This window comes from Saccoglossus kowalevskii, chromosome 1 (assembly GCF_978046115.1).
Source record: "Saccoglossus kowalevskii chromosome 1, keSacKowa6.1, whole genome shotgun sequence".
Classification (NCBI taxonomy): Eukaryota; Metazoa; Hemichordata; class Enteropneusta; family Harrimaniidae; genus Saccoglossus; species Saccoglossus kowalevskii.
Window position 1 is genome coordinate 28154784 of NC_140641.1, and position 22285 is coordinate 28177068.

At 36.1% G+C, this 22285-nt stretch overlaps 2 protein-coding genes across 4 annotated transcripts in view; both read left to right on the forward strand.

The window, feature by feature from the left end:
- The window catches only part of LOC100366748 (E3 ubiquitin-protein ligase TTC3-like), a 68179-nt gene extending 56259 nt beyond the window's left edge, over positions 1-11920 (forward strand). Inside the window, exons 30-38 of one of the 3 annotated variants that reach the window (XM_085500320.1) lie at positions 282-350; positions 3707-3803; positions 4422-4525; positions 4625-4739; positions 5569-5685; positions 5923-6428; positions 6681-6834; positions 9041-9304; positions 9500-11920. In XM_085500320.1, the coding sequence (XP_085356446.1) occupies positions 282-350; positions 3707-3803; positions 4422-4525; positions 4625-4739; positions 5569-5685; positions 5923-6428; positions 6681-6834; positions 9041-9304; positions 9500-9619 (1546 nt within the window). In that variant the 3' untranslated portion in view covers positions 9620-11920. Of the gene's footprint in view, positions 1-281; positions 351-3706; positions 3804-4421; positions 4526-4624; positions 4740-5568; positions 5686-5922; positions 6429-6680; positions 6835-7175; positions 7340-9040; positions 9305-9499 lie in introns of those variants that run through there. The other 2 variants (XM_085500325.1, XM_085500328.1) reach the window with 2 other exon arrangements.
- A 5000-nt stretch (positions 11921-16920) lies between these two features.
- On the forward strand, positions 16921-20415 carry LOC100366297 (uncharacterized). Its single transcript, XM_002733350.3, has 5 exons — positions 16921-17123; positions 18719-18814; positions 19172-19384; positions 19649-19700; positions 19872-20415. Exons 1-5 carry the CDS (start codon positions 17073-17075, stop codon positions 19889-19891), a joined length of 432 nt encoding a protein of 143 aa, XP_002733396.1. The 5' UTR covers positions 16921-17072; the 3' UTR covers positions 19892-20415.
- The last annotated feature ends 1870 nt before the right edge of the window (positions 20416-22285 follow it).

Below are 22285 nucleotides of genomic sequence, written 5' to 3' on the forward strand. Positions count from 1 at the left end.
TTTCACAAATTTTGTTTAAATTTGGTTACAAAAGCAAGACATAATAGCTTGCGTGTTTTCTTCAGTTATTCTGGGATTTTGATGAGCAAAATACCAAGAATTTGTCATTCTTTTTTAATTACAATTTTTACGATGAGTTAGCTGTGCTCATTCTTCAGGGTGTTGGGTGTCTTCAAAGGTTTCTAATTTCAGTCCTGTAGTGATGTTATAATGATGTCATGCTTGTGAATGTCAGTTTCTGAGAACTTGTGTCTGGAATATCTATCTAATTGTGTTTACAGACATGCTGCTGAATTGAATACTAAGGACGAAGATATTTCTCATCTTCAAAACCTTTTACAAAGTGAACGGTAACGTATATTCATTCATACCACTCATGTGACCCATTGTTCTAGTTGTATGTTTATTCCTGTAAATCTATACATGTCTCTTGGTAAACCATTTTAGTTGAATTAATATTCAGAGTGTAATTGCTACAGATAACTAACTTGTAAACAAACATTGTATTGTCCACATACCTGTACATGACTGGTAAACCACTATTGCTAAATCAGACCTTGCACATTGGCTAAGACTGTGCAGCATTAGTCAAGGTGCAACACACATCAACCACATCAGGTGGAGCATTTATTGACCAATAGACTCATTATAAATGTATTAATGTCACATCTTATGCTTTGTCATTTGCTCATTCATAATTCAGTGTACAATAGACTCATGGTTAAGTCTCTGTGTGTACGTTCTGAGCTACATCTTTAACACACCTGGAATTTTCTTCAAAAGTAGGGTTGTTGATACATATTGCCCAAATTTGACTCAACATGGCTGATTGATGGCCATTTTGTTAGTCCCCGTTTGGACGTAGTCAGAAAACGGGGACCTAGTTTTGCCCTGTGTGCGTCCGTGCGTGCGTCTGTGATCTCGAACATGCATGGACCGATTAAGTTCAAACTTCACTCATACATCACACATTATATGGGACATATGCACATGCATTTTTTTCATGATCCGATTAACGATGGCCGAATAGCGGCCATTTTGAGGCCGAAAATGCATTGAAATCGCACATTTTCACCATTCCGGTCCCGGATCTCAGTTATGCATGGACGGATTTCGTTCAAATTTGGTACATACATTAAACATAATAGGACCTTGATGCACGTCATTTTTTTTTCCGGATCAAGTTTGAAATGGCCGACTGGCAGCCATTTTGTTTTAAAGAATTCAGTTCTGGATCCGTATCCAAGACATGTCTGGATTGATCAAGTTCAAACTTCACACACACATGGTACATCATGTCACAAATAGATATGTGCATTTGTTTCATGATCCGCTTAACAATAGCTGAGTGATGGCCATTTTAAGGTCGAAAATGCATCAAAATCACGTATTTTCACAATTCCGGAACCGGATCTCAGTCATGCATGGATGGATTTTGTTCAGATTTAGTACAATGTGTTGTACATATGCAGGTGCATTTCTGTCATGATCTGCTTTGAATGTATATGTCACTCAAATATGAACGGAACGGGGACGTGTCATTGACAATGACTTGTTCTCATAAATACTTGGAGCAATTTTATACATTGTTAGTACATCATGGCATACATACACACTTACAATAATTTTCTCTCATGATCAAAGATGGCTAACTGATGAACAGTTGTCCTTAGCCAGAACTTGGACATGGTATGGATAGTTGTGGCAAATTTTTGATAGATTAACATATCATTTACATGTACTATGTCTTAAAATTGTATTTTCGACAAAACTTTTAATTTTGAGTGACTTGGTCAAAAATCAAATTTAAAAGTTAGGACAGTCATGAATTGCGCCATATATCAACTAAGTTAATACCGTAATTGTCTTCACTTCAATAAATCCCATCTTGCACTGATATTCAAATTATGCTTTGAAGTACCAGTATGTGAGATTTGATGTGTGGGGTGCATCTCAGACTCCTCTTAATGGAAAATGCTCAACATTAAATTGAATGTTATTTGGAGTCTTTGCAATTACCATGTCTGTATGTATATCTGTTCCACCATTATTTCAAAAACGGCTGGTCAGATTTCAAAGAAACTAGGTTATTATATGCTCTGGGATAATGCGCAGACCTGATTTTTTTTGGGTAAAAATCTGTGCATATTAATTGACTAATTTACATAATCATTAGTCAATTAGTACAAATCATCACATTTCAATGAAACTTGGTACGTGGATGTCAAAGTGTCATAGATGTCATAATTTTTAATAATTTTTGACTCCCATGTGCGAAGCACAAAATGGGAGTCTTTGCAGTTAGTGTGTCTGTATATGTGTGTGTGTGGTGTGTATGTGTGTATGTGTGTCCGACTGTTCCACTGCTATCTCAAAAACCATACATCGGTTTTTGATGAAACTTGGTGCATAGATGCTCTGGGCCAATGCGCAGATTTGATTAGTTTTTGGTAAAAATCCGTGCATATTAATTACCTAATTTGCATGATAATTAGCTATTTTTTAGTGGTTCCATGACTGTTCCACTGATATCTAAACAACCACTCATTGAATTTTGATGAAACTTGGTACATAGATGCTCTGAACTAATGCTAGGTTTTGATTAGTTTTTGGTAATAATCCGTGGATACTAATTACCTAATTTGCATAATGATTAGTCAATTTTCGGTTTTTCCACTGATATCTCAAGTACTAATCATCACATTTCAATGAAACTTGGTACATAGATGTCATATGACACTGCACAGATCTGATAGTTTTTATGGTAATATCAGTACATATAATTACCTAATTTGCATAATTAATTAATTTTCAGCTTTTGATATAAGTAGTGAGCATTGCATTTCAATGAAACTTGGTACTTACATACTCAAGGACTATGCAGAGATTGATTGTTTCGGATAAATATGTGTGCATATTAATCACCTAATTTGCATAATTAGTTAATTTTCAGCTTTTCCACGGGTATCTCAAGTATCATCGCATTTCAATGAAACTTGGTACATAGATCCTTTAGGACTATGCAGAGACCTGATTAGTTTCAGGGTAAATAATTGTGCAGATTAATTACCTAATTTGCATAATTAATTTTCAGCTTTTCTACTGATATTATTAATCACCTAATTTACATAATTAACCAATTTCCAACTTTCACACTGATATCTCAGGTACTAATCATCACATATCAATGAATGTTTATACATGGATGCTGTAGGACAATAGACAGACCTGGATAATTGTGGGTTAAAATCTGTACATATTATTTACCCAATTTGCATAATTAACCAATTTTAAGCTTTCACACTGATATCTAAAGTACTGATTTCCATTTTAATGAAACTTAGTACAAAGATTCTCTAGGACAATGTACAAACCTAATTAGTTTGGGGTAAAACTCTGTTCATATTATTTCCCTAATTAGCATAATAATTCATAATTTGTTGGTTCTTATCACATTTCAATTAAACTTGGTACATAGTTTTTGTTACATTGCGCAGACCTCATTAGTTTTACAATCAAAACTGTTCATGTTAATTTTCTGATTTTCATAATTACCGGTAGTTTTCAGCTAAGTAATTTCAAATTATATTTAATGTGTCTCCAATACTCTCAGCACATGGGAGTTCTTTCTAAGCTTTCTTTGATTTGTTTTTACAAAAACTTGAGTTACAAACATGACCAAATTTGAACTGTGTTAATATTGCAGGGATGGTCGGTTTGCAGAGAAGTTAAATTATGAGCAGGATCGTGTGAGAGCAGAAGAAACATACAAAAGCACATTAAAGCGAGCCCAAGATGCTGAGGTATTTTTCTACATTTGAACACTTAATATAAATCTAAATTATTTAGCCTCATAATTGAATTAAGAGTATTTGTATTTTATGATAATTGTTGGTCAAAAAGCATACAAGTTGCAGAGCTATTCACATTAGTGAAGTTTGTTTTACTGCAGTTTTTCTGTGAAAACTGAGGTAAGTAAAACAGTTTAGAATGAACTGCAAACTCTTTATTTAGAATCTTAAATCATAATAAAGTACAGTACAATGTGCACACAAGGACCCACGTGTTCTCGCCATTGGCGAGGCCATGTCTAGCCCATGTCTAGCCATTGGCGAGGCCATGTCTCGCCATTGGCGAGGCCATGGCCTGCCAGTGGCGAGGTCATTGAAGGGCTGGCCCTCAAAAAAGCGAGCCCAATGTCGAGCTCGGCGTGATCAGTCAGACACGGCGTACCTTAGTAAACTCGGCGCGATCACGAGCGCGACCAGAATTTCTTTACCCAGCAAAACAGAAAACATCGCTTCTGCTATATTACTTTACTGTAGCAATGATGTAGAAAACCCAAAACTAGCTGCAATATAATAATAACATTATTGCTTGGTATTTGGCAATGCTCACTAAATGTATATCTTATGTTTCAGATGATGATTTTTGAATTGAAGATGAGCATTGAAAAAAGACCACTTGAAGTGAAACGTCAAGAAGCCGAGTATTATTGTAGACATTTTACCAACATGGCAGATAGGTATGAACTCATTTTCACATGCTTTTTTTACACAATCAAGCAATCATTACTTGAATTAAGTAATATTTCTGACATTTATATTATAAATCTGCTCCACAGACCACCAGGAATTATGGGTATGACTTCAGAAGATGTGATACAGCAGTGTAAAAGTGTGGCTGCCCTCTGGCAGACTTTTAGTGAAGAGCTACAGAAAAAAATAGCAGAGATCAAAGTAAGTGTAACTTTATACTGTAAAAGGATTTTAATTATTCACTGGATTTTAATTTTGCTTATTTCACTGACTGGAAGATGCGCTAAGTTAAAACCCAGTGAATATGTAAAATTGAGCATAGAACACATTATCTAAATGATAAAACCGTGAATAAACCCTAACCCACTCAGTGAAATTTAAACCCAGTGAAAATTAGTCATTTTACAGTACTAGAAATTTGATGGGACAGTAACTGCAGCAAGTTACAGTTGATCCTCATTTATCTGCTAACTGAAGTAAATTTGTTTGGTAAATTAATCACATGGATGAAAAATATGTGCTGAATAATGAGATTTGACAGAACAATAACAACTAATCATTCTGTTTGTTAATTCAGATAAGAATAAGACAAAACTTTTTACAACGCATTGGACAACCTTTATAGTCTTAACCTTGAGTTTTTATGGTTCTACTTTAGGTTATACTACCTCAGTATTGTCCATTGATTGCAGTTTGCCATCTACTCAATATGTTCATGTTCGTGATTTGATGAATTGGGGCTTGTTGTGAAAACTTGTACAATATACAGAAGTTGGTTAATGCTGTTTCCTTGTTGTGATTAAACTGGCATTCAACATGCCATAATAATAAACTGAAATATGAGCATGTATCAGTCAATTCATGTTAGTATAGTTTAATGTGGAAGCATTTTCATCAAATACCCTTTATTTTGCGTGTGACAAATTCATGAAAATTCTGCAAGTCTCTATGACCTTCACAAAACGAGGTCCACATCCTTAAATCAGGAAGATATCTATTAAGTTACATCTGTAATATTGTCTTGATACAGACTTCTTATGAAGAAAGAATCGACATGGTACGAAGAGGACAAATGTTGAGTTCATTGCCACCTATTAATATTTCTCCACTACCACAGCCTCCAGCTGCTTTATTTCAAAATCCTCTGGTAAATACCTCTAATTTTCTTCAGTTGCTTCATAATAATAATGGTTTTTACCTCAGAATTATGGTTAGAAGATCAATTATATTAATGTAGTCATATCGCAGTTATCCAAACTCATTGGGCTAAAGCTACATTTGGATAATTGATTATTCAATTAATTTCTATTGCCTACTCTAGATAGAGCAGCAACACAGCAGTTATGTACAGCGTGATAACTTTTCTTGTTTTTATTCCCATCAGCTGAAGAGTATCAGAGTGCCACCAAGCTTCCCAGCTTCAGGAGTTACTACACCACCACCTTTCAGTATATCACCTTCTCCGCCTACAGTGTCTGCAACTCCACCACCAGGCTTGGATTCAGTTACAGTACCATCGTCTGAGCCTGCTACATCAGACAGTGCTGTAGCAGCACTAACATCCAGTACCAACATAGCAGTACCAACCACTGCTACTGTAACAACAGTTGGAGCTGAGGTGGCACCAGCAGTTAGTACCAGTGGCTTAGTATCTCCTGCACCCACCTCCAAGCCTACCATCAGTGCCATCACACCACATAACACTCAGTCTCACTCACGAGTCAAGCCACACCTGACGGGTACTCAACAGTCCGTACAGCAGCCACAAAATGTTTCGCGTCAAATGCAATTTCCCACCTTAACAGCACAGGCACAGCAGGTACATCAACCGAAAAATAGCTTTGAGAAAATTATGTCAAAACTAATGGCTATGTATCCTGTATACAACAAGTAAGTATTCGTACATTCACTGAATACTACACTGGTGGGAATTTAAAGTTACATGCTAGCATAACATACAAGACATTGGAGAAGTTTATTACTTCACAACAATAACTGTGACTCAAACTGTGCTGTCATTGGTTAAACTGAAGTGCATTTACAAAATTGGGACAGTTTTAATTTTTAATATTACTAGCCTGTGAAGTGGATGTAGTTATGTGTTCTAGCTGCTAACACGTTCATTCTTTGTCCAATTATCAGGGTGCAACTGACTAATTTCATCAAAGATGTGAGATCAGCAAATGGCAATTCACTGTCTGGACTATCACTTGATGAAATCATTCTTCGAGTATCTGATCTGATTGCAAGTGACCAGAAAAGACTGGAAGGACTTCCACATTCAGTACAGGTATATGTAAGAGACGCACTTTCACTCACTCCTGTTCATTCAATGGTATGACTACCAACATATTTTGATACTGTGAACCCAGGCGTGGTCATGCTTGTCATTCTTTAGATGTTCTTGCTCAGCTTGTTTGTCATGAAGATTATGAACACACAACTTTGCCATGTCGCTTAAGGTGTAGATGCAGGTTCAGGAAATTTGGCCAGGATAGTGTTAAAATTTCGGAGCTTTGTCAAAGCTGAAACATACTAAAAAAAAATTTTTAAAATATAAGTAACTGAGGCACGCGTATGTGATTAATAGTCTTGACAGTTTGTTTATGTTGTTCTTTGATGATATATGCAAATCAGTTGCTGGCCTCAGTACGTTGTGGTAGTGTGTGACATCCCGTCTTGGCTCCCTGTTTACTTACCTCAAGTGCATTCAACTTACCTTGCAAACTATGAAAAAACAGACATAGACGCTTCCAGCATGCAAGTGGAAAAAAAAAAAAAACACAGTTGTAAAAGATAAGTAAACTTTTTCACCCTCATCTTGCAACATGTTGACAACTTATAGCCTGACAGCTTCCAGTGCAATTTAAATTTGTGCTCAAAACAAGGCCACTTTTTCTGTTGTTCTCTTGGTTCATAGATTTCAAGCTTTTCGTATTGTGGGCAAAAGTAGAAAATTTTCGTTTTGCTGTAGCGATTGCTGTGCTAATAGCATTGCGATGCTATGGATAAACAAAATATATGCAAGTGTGAGTGTCAAAATACACTAACATAAAATGCTTGGTTAATTAAAAAACAAACAAACAAAAATCAGGAAATTCTCGAAAAATCGGCAACGAGATGCTGTTTTTAAATGCTGCGGAAAAGCCAAGCACTCTGCGATGTCATCTTGGTTACCTTGATCACTTAGCATGCACTGGTAGTGATGTCGCAAATTATGCTGTATTGTAGCGCTCTTCGACCTCTGGTACTAAGCACTCTATGAATGAGGTATTTCCAGAGGTCAGGGTTCGTCTTATTTTTATCTCTCCGTCTCGTCTGTAGTTGAATGAAACCTGCCTTGGTTTACAATAGTTTCCCTTCCAATGCGACTATATTTCGAATTTGTCTTTAAACGATTGAGTAGTAAAAACTGTTAATAGACGTGTAGCAAAATATTAAGGCCTATTTCACTGGGTCGTCTAACTGAAACTGGAATTATAATGTTGAACTTTGCACAGTTCATTTCACCGAGGATCATGAAAAACTGTGTCATACAAAGTATTTATTTAAAGCTTTGAGGAAAGGTAAATTTAGAATCAACCCACCCAATGGCGATCGCTACGTTTATATAATTGTATGAGTATCTGATCGCTTTTCGTAATCCATTGTGCCCCTCCTACAAAGGAATTGATAACACAATGCCATGACAGTTCTCATGCAAGGTTGTGACTTTGCAAAGATTTTTCATCCGTTTTCCTTGAATTGTAAATATTTTCATTTTATTTTATTATGTGCCGATTGAACATCAGCAAGCGTCTGTGTATGGTGGATTTTGGCTTTAGTCGTAATGCGACAGCCATTTTTGTGGACTATAGACGCCACTTTAATAAAACGGGCATTATCTCCTTTCGTGTTTTTTGGTTGGTCAGAGAGATTGAAACTTAATTAGCTCTCACAGTTTTTGTCAGTTTGACAAATTTTCACACTATTTTGATTACGTTTTTATGAACAAAAGGATGTCTGGGCTTATTTTTAAAGCTTTGCATTTTTGGACATTGGCATCCAAAGTGTGAAATACTGACCGCGATTGCATATACGGCAAACATCCTGCTTGACAACTTTGTAATATGAAAAAAAAAAAACATGCTAGCTATACGCCTGGACTCCGATTTGTTAATAAAAAACTGACAAACATAGTGTGAAAGTTTCACTGGAAATAAACAACAATTGAGAGAGCTATTTAGATTTGAACTGTCCTTGCAAACTGAAAAACACAATTAAAGATAATGGCTAATTTGGCATTCACTCAAATTTAAACTTATTATCGTTTTTGTGAAAAGTTAAATATAGTGCATAATATGCTGTGTAACCAATGCTGTGAAATTTTAATAGTCTATAGCCAAGACTATCTGGGTAATGAGAGCAAAAAAAACATGTCACTCCCAAGTGCCCATGAACCTGCATCTATACCTTAATGTTGCTTTTATGTTATATAGTAATACCTTTCTTACATTCGACAGGCTTCGCTCTCAACTGGCTGTGGAGTACCAGTGATTAAACCTATTCCCACAACTGCTCCACTCGGTGCAGCTGCACGACCAGTTGTCACTTCACAAATGCCCAAACCAATTGGCCCACCTATGTCGCCAGTGATGCCAGAACCAAGTCTCCATAATATTGGTTTTAATTTGGATGATGATGTTGATCCATGTGTTATCTGTCATGAGGAACTAACAACTGGAGCAACATGTGTCTTGGAATGCAAACATCGATTTCATAAGTCTGTAAGTAATTAGAATTATCCACATTACATACAACTAGAAATTGACCAGATTCAGCATTTTCGTTGTCAGTTTTGAATCCCATGTAAGTTTCAGCAATGATAACTCACTTTCTGGGTTGGAATATACCACCAAATTTCTTGCGAGGTTGAGCAGTTGTGCATAATAAATACATTCTGTTTCCTTTTCTATTTGCAGTGTATTCGAAAATGGATGCATGAACAGAGCACTTGTCCAACTTGTCGTGTTCACATACTGTTAGCGGAAGACTTCCCAAGTTTGATGACACAACAGTTATCTCGACAGAGGTTGTTCTAATTGTGCCTTTTTTTTATTGTTGATTTTTTAAAACATAAATGTCACAAATATTTGTCTACTTCCAAGCTCTAATTTAGTCTTCAAGCAGCCTGACATCGTTAATCGATATCACAGATTCATGTTATACTTTATAAAATTAGTTTTGCTTGAGCAAATACAGTGTATAGTTAAATTTCCAATTTTTTCATTTGTTATTTTTCTTGTTGGCAAGTACTTCGGAATTCCAAGTGCATTCATACATTTTGAGAGTTTTTTTACATAAGCAAAGAACACCATAAGAATCTGCAGTTACCCTGTCTCTATATATGTATATGTGTATGATTGAATGTCTACTCGTTAGTTAACCCATATATTTGATACATAGAACTCTGGTATAATGTGCAGACCTGATTACATTCTGTTTGTGCATATTAATTATTTAATTTGCACAGTAATTAGCCAATTTTCATCTCTTAACACTGATATCTTTAAAAAAACTCGACATATTTCAATGAAACTTGGTACATGCATGCTCTGGGATAATTCACAGACATGTGTTTTTTGTTTTTTTTTAAATCTATGAATATTAATTACCTAATTTGCTATTATCAGTACCCAATATTAAGCAATGAAACTTGTTGCATACATATGATGTGAGAAACTCTGCAGATCTGATTAATTAAAGTTGACATCCATCCCTATTGACTATCACAGATATCAATCTCAAGAACCACTGAACTTTGTTTGTATACTTGTAATATGTAAATATCAATTACTGATTTAAATACAAGAATAGCTAGTTACATTCTACAATGGGCCATTCCAGTTTATATCTGCACCCCCTGTTTATGAGTTTGTGTGTTTACTTCATACAGGGTATAATTTCCATGGGTGTATAAGTCATACAAAGTTTTATTTCCAAATCACAATTCACCATACAGTAATGGAAATCCAAAACTATAGGTCCTACTTATGGTGTTGATGAGTTCTATGTGACACCATACAGAGTAGGATTTCCAATTATAACTCTCATCATATGCTAATTTACCAAGTTCAAAATTTTATATCTGAGAATGGAAATCCAAACTAGGTATGTGTTGAGATAAACTAGGCCATATTTTATTTAGTAGCCATTTTTTTCCATACTCGTCTGGATTTCCAGATTCTCTTTCTCCATATACAGTTGGAATTCCGGGGTATTTTCCCCCATCATACAGTGCTGGAAATCTGACCTCATCAACAAGGGGGGTGCAGATATAAACTGGAATGGCCCAATTTAAGTGTGGCTATCTACAATCATTATTTGAATGCAAGTTTGATTGTTCAGGGTTTGTCCCTAGAATCAGATCAAAAGTTTGGCTGTTATTGTTAGGTTTGTTTGTCTAATAAAATCCCTGATTCGTATCTTATCACTGTGACACAGTGACAAGTCATAGTATCGCACCAAAATTCATAGTGTTTAATATTTATAGTGGTTCTATAACCAAGTTTATTGTAACAGCTGTCACACAGTCAGTGTGTTTACTTGAACCTGAAAATGAATTGGAATTGTGACATACATTTTGTTAGCAATATTAATTGTTGCATATGACTGAAAGAATGTTATTTACATTCAAGGTTGTGCTCAGTACTACCATCCAAAAGATACAACTTGTTATGCTTGAAAGATTACAGCAATTCTGAGAATTATTTGGACAGAGAGTTCGCTTGCAAGATGGCTTGCAACACTTGCTTTTGCTTTGTTCTAGACTTAATGGCGCTGCTTGCCAGCTGGCAATCTGTGTAAGATTCATTATTTCATTGGGTGATGTATTCATGTATTCAAATGAACGTGCACCATTTAAAAAAAAACCTGTGCTTTACCATTATCTAGTATGAAAATGGAATGATCTAAACTGTGCACATATCAATAAGACAGTTCTGATAAGTCTAGACTGAACAAAAACTGTAGTGTTTTGCGAAGTTGTAAGCCATCTTGCTAACTGACTGAACAGTTGAATGGATGATAATTCAGGTTGCTGACAATTTCATAGAGAAAACTTTAAGTCACCTAAAAATTTCCCAATCCACAACTTTCCTCATTCTTTACAAAAGTGATTCAGCCATTATACTTTAACATGATGTTGAATTAAGCTACCAATAAGTTATAATTGACTGGGGAACAACTACTTTGTTTCCTTTGTTGTTTCCTTTCATCTTCCCCTTTCGGTTTCTATTTTTGAATTGCTTGTTTATTTTCATGTTTAAATAACCAACGTGATCTTTGTATGTCTTAGAATCTTTGGTCAAAGTCAATAAATACATTGTTTTCTTACGTCATAACTATTTTTTGTCACCTGGTAGTAGTGTTTGTAGTTTCACCTCATAATTGCATATATGCAGTCTGCTCATGACCAAAAGCTATAATGCATGTATGATAGGAACCCAATTATATCAATCTGATGTTCTTGTGTTCCAGCTGGTGTGATAGTGCATTGTATGTAATGTACACATTATAGAAAAGATGGTCACATTATAGATATTCCAGAAATTATCCCACCATGTGCTACCATGCTGTCGACTTAAACACGAGTCTGTACACCATAATGCTAAAATACATATCAAGCCAGAAAATGCGATTGTTTCCTATCATGCATGCTTACGATGAGCCATGAGCTTATGATGAGCCATGTCGTAATTGCTGAAATGCTTTATTGTAGGCGTGTTATTATCCTGTCATACATTTATCTATACAAACATATGGTGCATTATATAGCCATGGAATTATGAACCACATGCTGATGGGGTGTTATTGGGATCCCAGAAAAATTTTAACTGCTACTAAATGTCATGTTTTTCACTGATTTTCACTTATTAAAGCGATTTACAGTATGCTGCTAACAGGATAGGTATACTAAGTGTTTGATAGAAGTGGACATATGAAAACATTTGAATTGCAGTGCAAAGTTGTTATGGTTGTGATGTGCAAAGTTGTTATGGTTGTGATGTTTAATTTATGAGTGGTCTACAATCAAATATGAATACTTATTTGTGATGCAGCATATAGGTGTAAAACAGGTGTAAAATCCACATGATTTGATTCCATGGGAAGCTACTTACAAGATTGTGTCTGATTGGCTAATTAACCCCAACACCTAACTATTAGACTAATCAGAGAGCAGCTTGTTGATAGGTTTATTTTTAAAGTATTAATATCAAATTCTGCCTTCTACATGTATACATGTATATGTTTTAACTCCACTACATACATGATGCTACTTTCTGTGGTACATGTACCACCACAGTTGTGGAAGCTCTTGTACAAATAAAGTCGAACCATTGTTTCTTGGGGAGAGTGGAGTGGAGCAGGGATGTTGAGGTAGTGTTGCTGGACTAATGCAATGCTCATCAAAGATGTCTAGCTAACCAAAAGTTAAATAGATTTCTGTCCCAGCTGTTTTAGGGCAGTTTGGAATGCTGCAATGATTTCTACTCCATCCTTCAATTTCATTGTGTTTACTCCAAAATATTTGCCAGACAACTGTATTCTCATTTCTCCAACTTCGTCATGTCATGTAAATATTATCAAAATTATTAAAGTGGTGTTACTGCATATGTTACATGGTCTTATTACAACCCAATATTGCTCCATTATGTTAATAATAACAATTTTGTTTTCATAAAGAACACGTTTAAAAAATGACTATTTACTTTGGGTATATAAAACGTGACATTTGATAATGTACTTCCTTTATGTGCCCGTATCAAGTACTTCTTTGCTCTAATTCCCGGCAGCATCGTAATACAATACACGTACAACAATAGACCAAGTTCTGAAATAAAATGATGAAGTACGCCCGCTAGCAGTTTGACGTTTTTATTTCTCGGATATGCCATTAGAGGGAATCCCTATCATTGATCGTGTATAAATTTCAACTTTGCCATTGGGATTTTACTAACCACCACATATACAAGTCCATATATATATATATATATATATATATATATATATATATATATATATATATATATATATATATATATGTCTTTTTTTTCCTGGCGCCAGGCGTCCACATGGCCAATTTATTCATATTACTTAGCAGTTGCTTAGTGTATATATATACATATAAAGTATTTATGAATACGTCATAGATGGTCAAATAATAATAATATATAGTTTAGCTTTCAGGAGCATTTTCCGAGTTGAAATTTTACTACTTATTTTTCACCAAATCTATTGCTAGTTCTCGTAAAATGTTTAAAGTAACACCAGGTTTACTGAATTCACGGAGAATGCAAAGGCACGTTGATATTTCACTCTAATACTATTTACTCAAAACTGTGACGATGATTTCAATAAATTTTACCAGTGATAATTGGTAATGTACTGTAAATTTATATGCGATTTTCTAAGTTTCATTTTCAGCTTTTTTCTGAGAAACAATCCCTAGGGTAACATCACCTGTCTGTAAAATAAGACTTTGTTTCGACGATGGCCAACATACGATCAACATCCATCAGGTGTGTTCGCAAGGGATTTTTAGTGGGCAGGCAAAATAAAACATCTTCAGTGGGAGGGCATTGAAAATAGGGTTTCTCAGAGGGGAATTCCAGTAGGAGAAGATTTTTATTCAGAAGGCAGGCAAGTTCCATTTTTAGATTGAGCGGGTAAGGGCAAAATGTAGAATTTTCCGCGGGTATCACTACCAAATTGCCAAAGGGGGGGGGTGTTTAGACTGGCCAAAGAAGAGTAGTCTAATGGCGCAAACTGCATGATAATATCCGCCCGAAGCAGACTGTGCCGTTTCATTTGCGGCACTTAGCACGTGATCAATTTGACTGAACGCCGATGACAATCTTCGCAAACAATGCCTGTATTTTGTAGTCCAGTGCATGTTAGTTCTTTGGAGAGGGCAGTCTGATTAAATTAATCCTTCTAGGGTTTTCCTATATGCATACCCTTTTTAGCAAGATTTTAGCACTGGCGTCACGGTTCGTATATGAAAAATAAGCAGCGCTTTAATATAGCGGGAGGGGTTATACGCACTTCTTTTGTAACAATTAATTTAAATAATTTAATGCACGTAATCTTAATGATCAATATACTAGTAATATCAATGTGTGTCATAAGGTCTAATATTATCATGTATGTATAATTTTATCACGTTGCTTGTAGAGGAGCTAGTATTCTCAATCATGTCCTACTACTCAATTATATATTTACACTCAATTGATTTTGATCAAGCATTGGTAGTAATATCAATGTGTAACAACTACGGACAACCTGAGGGTGTACACTTTGTACCGGATTCGGTCAGACTAAAGAGCTGGTATATACTGTTAAAAATGCGCTGAAAACACACATTTAATGAGTTTATGCAGCATTCACTGATTATTCGAATTGTGTCGCATTTCTCGTTAAATGATGATAAACAGATGCCAAGTCAGCCCAGCTATGTATTCTAACTATCTACTAGTATTTACAACTTCATGCAGTTACGTAAAATCCTGCCAGCCAAGCGATTCTAAGCTGTACAAACATTGTATTTGGTTACTTAGTTTATGCGTAAAGTGAGAAGCTGTTCGATGCTCAATCTATCATGGAACCATGTACAGGTGCAGTACAGGTATTATATTACCATTAAATTTTCCTGCTATATAAAAAACAAAACAAAAACGTTTAATGCACATGGGTTTAAGGATTGGAGCTGGTGACCAATCAAGACTTTAACTTCTTTGGGAAATAATAATGAGAAGGTAGCAGAAACTGTTGAGAGGGGAGAATTAAGATAGTATGAACTGGGTGGGAGAGAGTAGATACAACTGCGCGTCCAGAGGGCAGGCAACAAACTGAGTGGGCAGAGGGCAGTGGGTAGTAAAATTGAGTGGGGAGAAGGCAGCGGGGAACAAAAACTGAGTGGGGAGAGGGCAGTGGGAGAAAAAAACATTGGGAGGGCAATTTAATTTGGTTGAGAGGGAGGGGAGTTGCGAACAGATTGACCTCTCCCCTCCAAATTAAATTAAGCCTTAATAATGTTCATAAATTAGGTGACTGTTGATCAAACATAAATATCAAACATTTTTGCAAATTTACTCGTTGACAGCACCTGATCCATGGTACGACTGACTTCCATCCAGGGCTATTGGGGACCCAGAATTGTAATTGCATATTAAAGAGTATGACATGATGGGAGTGTGTACAAATATTTTGCTACCTGACCAGTCGCTGGGTTGGTGTGACTTGTTAGCTTGTGTATATATATATATGGCATCTTCGCTTATGTGTGGGCTTCGAATACGGACACAATTTTCAGAACCATCAATGTGGTTTGATTGACAAACCTCAGTGACGGTGCTGAACGTCACACACTGGAATACTACAAAAGAGACCGAAGTATACGCACTGCGTGCACAATATGCAAACAACTTTTAACGGGGCTGTGACGTAAACATATCTCATTAATATCACTTGAAAGTGAAATTATTATTAGAAGGCATTTATTATGAAAGCCGGAATCACGTATATTCGGTCTTGACCTCCACTCTGTCTATTGTGGCAATTTGAAGATTGTACACGCTTTCTATCATACTAAACTGATCACCAAATTTAACAAGTGTTTCTGGCCTTTACACTAAATCTGCATGAGCCTGATGAGCGTAGTTCGATTGTGTACAGCGCCACCAGTAACTGTTCCCGGCTCCATTTGTCCAGATAGGACAGCGCCCTCTCGTGCCATTCTCCTCTACTACTACATGTATGTTCGCTGGCTTCCGGCGTCCCCAAAGGCTCGAACTGAAAATGTTTCTCGCTTAATAAATATGATAATGTAAGGTCACTCATAAGATATCCTCTGTACAACAACCTGGTTTATTCACCGAGGGATTAATTCATACTACTGTAATTAGTAAAATATAATTCATGTAAATCAATTTGATATACTTAGCAGTCTGCATATTTTTTATTGAATTTTTTTAGAATTGCCTGACATGAAATATGTAGTGAGCTTCGGGGATTGTTTAGTGTTATCTTTGAATAGTGACAGTCATGACATATTATCAGTTGACTGATCATCTATCATAAACACGGCTTACACGATGCATAGGGCGGGTCACCATGGCTATTTTTTTGGAAAGGACAGGGAGACTGGAATTGGGTGGAATGTAATTTAAATGAAGAGATATACGGACAAAATAAGTTCCCCTGTGAATTTGTATTTTGCATAAGGAAAATATAATCTGCATCGAGGCGTACCCTAGCTACCCCGCAACATAATGTACTGTTCCTTATGATAACTGCTTAAATTAGCTCGGTGACTACACAGCACATGCAGAGTCCCGTGACTGGCATGATCAGTCAGCTGTTGCATAAAACAGGCGTACACTGGTTCCATAGCACAGTTGCTTGTTATCCAACGAAGCAATAAACCACACTTGGCTAACGTTCTACGTTAACGTTGATAAATTTGCTCGTCGTATTGCAAAATATCGCTAAAATATGAGCCATTGCAACCAACATTTAAGAAAGGAGGAACGCCACCACAGACAGGTTAGTCTCGTCGCGTAAATGACAAATATTCATGTAGGGAGGAAATTTACCTACATGGTTCATGTAAACGTCTTCACGGCCGTGAACACCACACTCATAGCGTGGTGAAAATAGAGCTCTATTCTTATGTACATGGTCGTAACATTTTATGGTTTTAAGAATCAACATCTTTGTTTTAATTTTGTATATCGCAGAATACGAAAACAAAAGCCAAGACAGAGTCATCATCTTCTTAGTATAGTTAATTAGATTTTCAATAATTTTCCCCGACACACCCTTTTTTAAGACAACAACCTCACAAAATTCGATTCAATTATTTGTTTGTGTTTTTTATTATTTGCATGTTACTACATAATATGCCTAATATATTATAAGAAAAACTTATTTATGTTTGTCAAATCCCCGCCAGGTAATGTAATACCGCCGTGCATTTTTTGTTGACTGCGCAAAGCAAAAAATAAAATTACTACGAAGCTCAATTCCGTGTCCGTGACAGCTGCTGAGAGAACACAGAAAACATATCCCTGGTTATGTAATAGATAACTCATGCTCTCATGACGGTCACGGCATATAACCACGAGCGCTAAGTAAGTGGTTATGTGCCGTAACCATTACGTGGTCATTGGTTATTCAATTTGTACCATGGTTGTCGTGAATTTCGCTCGACTACTAGTAATTGTACTAGCTGCCGAAATGGCGGATGTTAAATCTGATAATGGTGTCCATTTGGTGAATTTAGACATGACTGACAAGGTACGCTTTCACATTTAGAATGTGGAATGGAACGAAAACGTACACAGATGGCATTTATCAAACATCTGAATATTTTCGGCGCCCACCCCCCTCGTGTATGAAGAAATCATCGAATATTGCGGTGTTTGATGGGGCGACAATATCTCGATGGTTATACACGTCGTATCTGTGGATAAACTTGGCAATTCTCCAACGATTATAGTTGACCCATTCAAGACACCCACGCTACGCTCGTACAATATAATTGCTTTGCATTGGCCTTGATATGAACTGTATACGCCCCGGGAACCGCCTACTACCACGATAGCGCATTGTCAGCATATCGTCACATGTGCCATATATTCGAAGGGGCAGTGACTATTTTTTAGGTGTGTACGTGGGAGATTACAGTTACATTACAAAAAATAAAAAAAAATCGACAAATATTTTAGATCTCTACATATTGTTACTCAATAAAGTATGCACTTCCTTATACTATCGTATTTAAAAAAATATTACTTAGGTTAAACTCATTTACACCTTTATTCATATAATAGTATTTTTGCATATTAGAAATTGTCACTATTTAGACTATATTTATTTTGCTCCGAGAAGCGATATACTGACAAATATCAGGCAGCGGCATAGTAACACAGCCACCTTCTGCCAGTGAGGGCGCACCATTCACGTTAACAATCTATTGACGGCCAATCTCAGCAGTCAATGTATTTGTAACAATGATATCCCAGTTAGCCCATGATGTGTTCATTTCAGAAAACTATGACTATATAACTATAACTGCTATGATGTGGCCTATAGTAGAGAAAAAGTAACTAAGATTTCATTGTTATTTTCCATTTAAGGCTGAGAACAAAGCTGAACGGCGAGAAAATAGACTTCACGGAAAGGCTGTCAATCAAGCACTACATGGCAATGTCCTTGCAGCAGCCAATCTAGAAGTAAGTTCGTAACACTGAGCTCTGCTTGTGAAGCGCCGCCATCGAAGACAAGACATACGCATGTCCGCTTACTGACAGTAATATTGTCCAGTGTAATTACGGGTAATAATAACGACAATCCGCAATGATTCTTCATAGTACACTCTCAATAAAGAACCGAGAATTAGCACCTCGACGAATTTCGACCTAGATAGCCCGACCAGTAAAGATAAATTAATGTTTCCCTACTCCATTTTAGCTGCAATCTAATTTTACTCCTTACTTACTTACTCGTTTGTTTTTCGTGTGATCATTGTGACAGACATATTTGTTGTCTTATGCAACCGATTTTACAGTTGGTCATGTTTTCCGTTCCAGTCCCGTTCAAGGGCGGCAGGAAATCGAGCTGATGCGCACCATGCCAAGGCCGACGCAATACATGCAAGTCACCATCCACCCCATCACCCTGGACCAGTACATCACTATCCGGAGCCTCATCACCACAACGGACCACATCACTACCCCCATGCCCCCGCTCACAATTCACATGTCCACAATCCGCATCCACACGGACATGTGACTGTCGTACATGTAAGTACATGTATATAATTCTACTATTCATTGACCCCTTTGGTGGGCCCAAGGCGTCGAAGAGAAAAACACTCAGTAGGAATGTTATATAATATTGTTTTGTCTACTAAACTTAGTACTGAACCTCCATTCAGACACGATTTCATTACTTGCCGAAAATTCAAACCAGCAGTTTTAAACATAATAATTACCTGAAGATTACGTATCGTAAAGATTTATTTTCCAGACTTCCAGGCTTAATTTGTGAATGATTTACTGTTACAGCATCACCACACACCGCCACCGCATCCCCACACGGGATATCCCCACCACACAGGTAAATATAATCTTACGTATTTGATCTTAATGCAGCCATCGTAACACTGTTGTAACTTCGGCATAATGTTTTTCCTGTTGATGCATACATTGGGTATAGTTTATATAATGATCTTTAGAAAGCAATGACTCTCACGCCACTAACAACTATATTTGACACTGTTTATTGTAGCTTATCCACATCATCACTAATCGTGACGTCATCAAGCTCGAATGGTATCCATGGCAACCAACAATATAATATGCCATTATAATAGGCTTCAATAATATTGATAACCGTTATTACCGTCTCTGTGCTTTTGAAGTCCACTCTTGTTATAGCAAGAACGTTGCTGCTCCTCGGATATTTGGAAATCATATCCATAAGTTTTGAATACTTACGATGTCGTCCAATATTGGTCTCATTACAAAATTTTACGTATAATATGTTATTTTAAGGGAGGTATATATATTTGGATGCAATTAACTGTGGACGAATGCATGTTTCAGTTAGATACTTTCGATTTAGTGAAGTATTTTAATCCATAGCACCGGTGTTTAACATTTTGATCTCCAATATTATTTTATTCATATAGCATGGTTAATACATACTCAGTGGTACCAACAATATCGCCACATTGCTCTCACCAATTTGGGTGTTTAAAATGTAGAGTGACTTGTAAGTGTTATTATGTAATGTATAAGTAATATATTAAATTTCGAATCACTCTAATGAACATCACTACTTCTATCACTCTGTGCATGTAAAGTGTGAGTTTACAGTGTGAATGAAAAAGTCTCTCAACATTATATATTGACAAAATTATATTTATAATTTATTGATTTGCATATATCACATTGTATCGGCTACTGGAATTCTTTAGTTCCTATTTGGGGGAATGTTTTAATAACTTGAGAAACGCACATTCCTGCAAGCCAGTTTGTTTTCCCTAAAGTGGTAAATAGAAAGAACTGTCTCCAATCTTGATAATCGATATCGTTCTATTTTCTCTATTCTTCAATATATATTCTTAATCATTTAGGTGTAGCTGGTCCATTGTTACAAATATGAATTATGTGTGGCTGATATCAGTATATCGTTAAAATCTAGACTGGTGAAAACTTATTTATCAAACCCCGATCTCAAAGATACAAACGGAAAGTACCGAAATGTAACTTTACAGTGTTTGCCTTAATCAAATGGTTAATGGCGTTTTCGAATTGCGTTGTATACGTCGCTATGAAATCCATATCGAATACGACGCAGCGCGACGATTACTGCGCATGCCCTTTGAAATAAAGATGATATTCTGTTACAAGTCAATAGGACTAATAGTATGAACCCATGCTCCGTACTCACACAATAGCAGTAGCAATGACATATTTCACTAAAAAAGGAGATTTCAATAATTTCGAGAATTCATATATATATTTATATTAATATTAAATTACTTGTACGTTTATAAGTGTCAAGTAATTTCACCTCATGCTGCCCTTTACAAAAACGAATGAACAATAAATTCAATTTCTATTTATGAAAATCAATCCGTTACCATCCGCGTACAGGGTAATTGTATGTATTGTAATTTACTCAGACTGCAGTTCCGACCAGCATTGAGAAACATCCCATAATACACACTGCTATTCTAATGATTTGATCACTTCAATTGTAAATTATAAAATGCTGGCCACAAACAAAGTCTGTATCCTATTCGAGTAAGTTATCAACATCTAGCACTACTCCAGCGTCAAATATGTGCCTGGAATTGCTGTAAGCTTCCCGCATTTTCAGTTTTCATATGTGTATTTCGAAATTAAACATCGCTTTGAAGTCTGGGTGCAGATGCCGAGATGGAAATATTTCCATTAACGATTGGTCTTGAAAGTGTCATAAAACACTATGTTTCTCCACAGTATATTAAAGAATTGATTAGCTAATTTGTAAGCCGTGTAAACTGGGTTAATATATACAGTATTCATGGAAATCAGTAAAAGCACACTGTAAATACAAGTGTTTAAAAATTAGACCCAATTTTTGTCCTCTGTATTTGTTTCATAATAATTAAACATCCAAGTGTGTTTCTTAAAATCGCAAATGAGTTATATTTCAACACTACTCTTTAAATTTAAAACATTTTTACTGTTTTGGGGTAAAGCATTCGCAATGTCTATGAGCTTGTCCCTACACTCGCTATTCATAAAGTATTCATAATCCGCATAACCATTTAAAGTGCATTTGTGAGTTTTTTTTAGTGCAACATTTCAGGAATGTTTTTGCATATGTAAAGTGTTCTTAATCACAACACTTTTATATGTGTACTTTCACACATTTTGTAAAGTGTCCATAAACTCGACACATGGAATAGTGTATCAACTTTAATAAAGTGTTTACCACTGCTGAGACATCAGTGGCTCATGAAGGTCAGTTATCTGATAATCAGTTTACACTCTTCCTGTTATGACAATACTTATTACTATCACAACATCTCAACACTTTGAAAAGTGATTTCACTAGACATACATTTTGAATAGTGTTTTCACTAGAAGTATTTATTGAATAGTGTTTATTATCACAGCACCTTGAAAAGTGCTTTTACGAAAAACACA

What these genes read in the sequence shown, in the direction of transcription:
- LOC100366297 (XM_002733350.3), top strand. Translation starts at nt 17,073, where the DNA reads ATGAGCCATTGCAACCAACATTTAAGAAAGGAGGAACGCCACCACAGA. An exon ending in TTGCAGCAGCCAATCTAGAA is followed by an intron (nt 18,815 to 19,171) that starts GTAAGTTCGTAA and finishes TTTCCGTTCCAG; the next exon opens with TCCCGTTCAAGGGCGGCAGG. An exon ending in GGGATATCCCCACCACACAG is followed by an intron (nt 19,701 to 19,871) that starts GTAAATATAATC and finishes TGTTTATTGTAG; the next exon opens with CTTATCCACATCATCACTAA.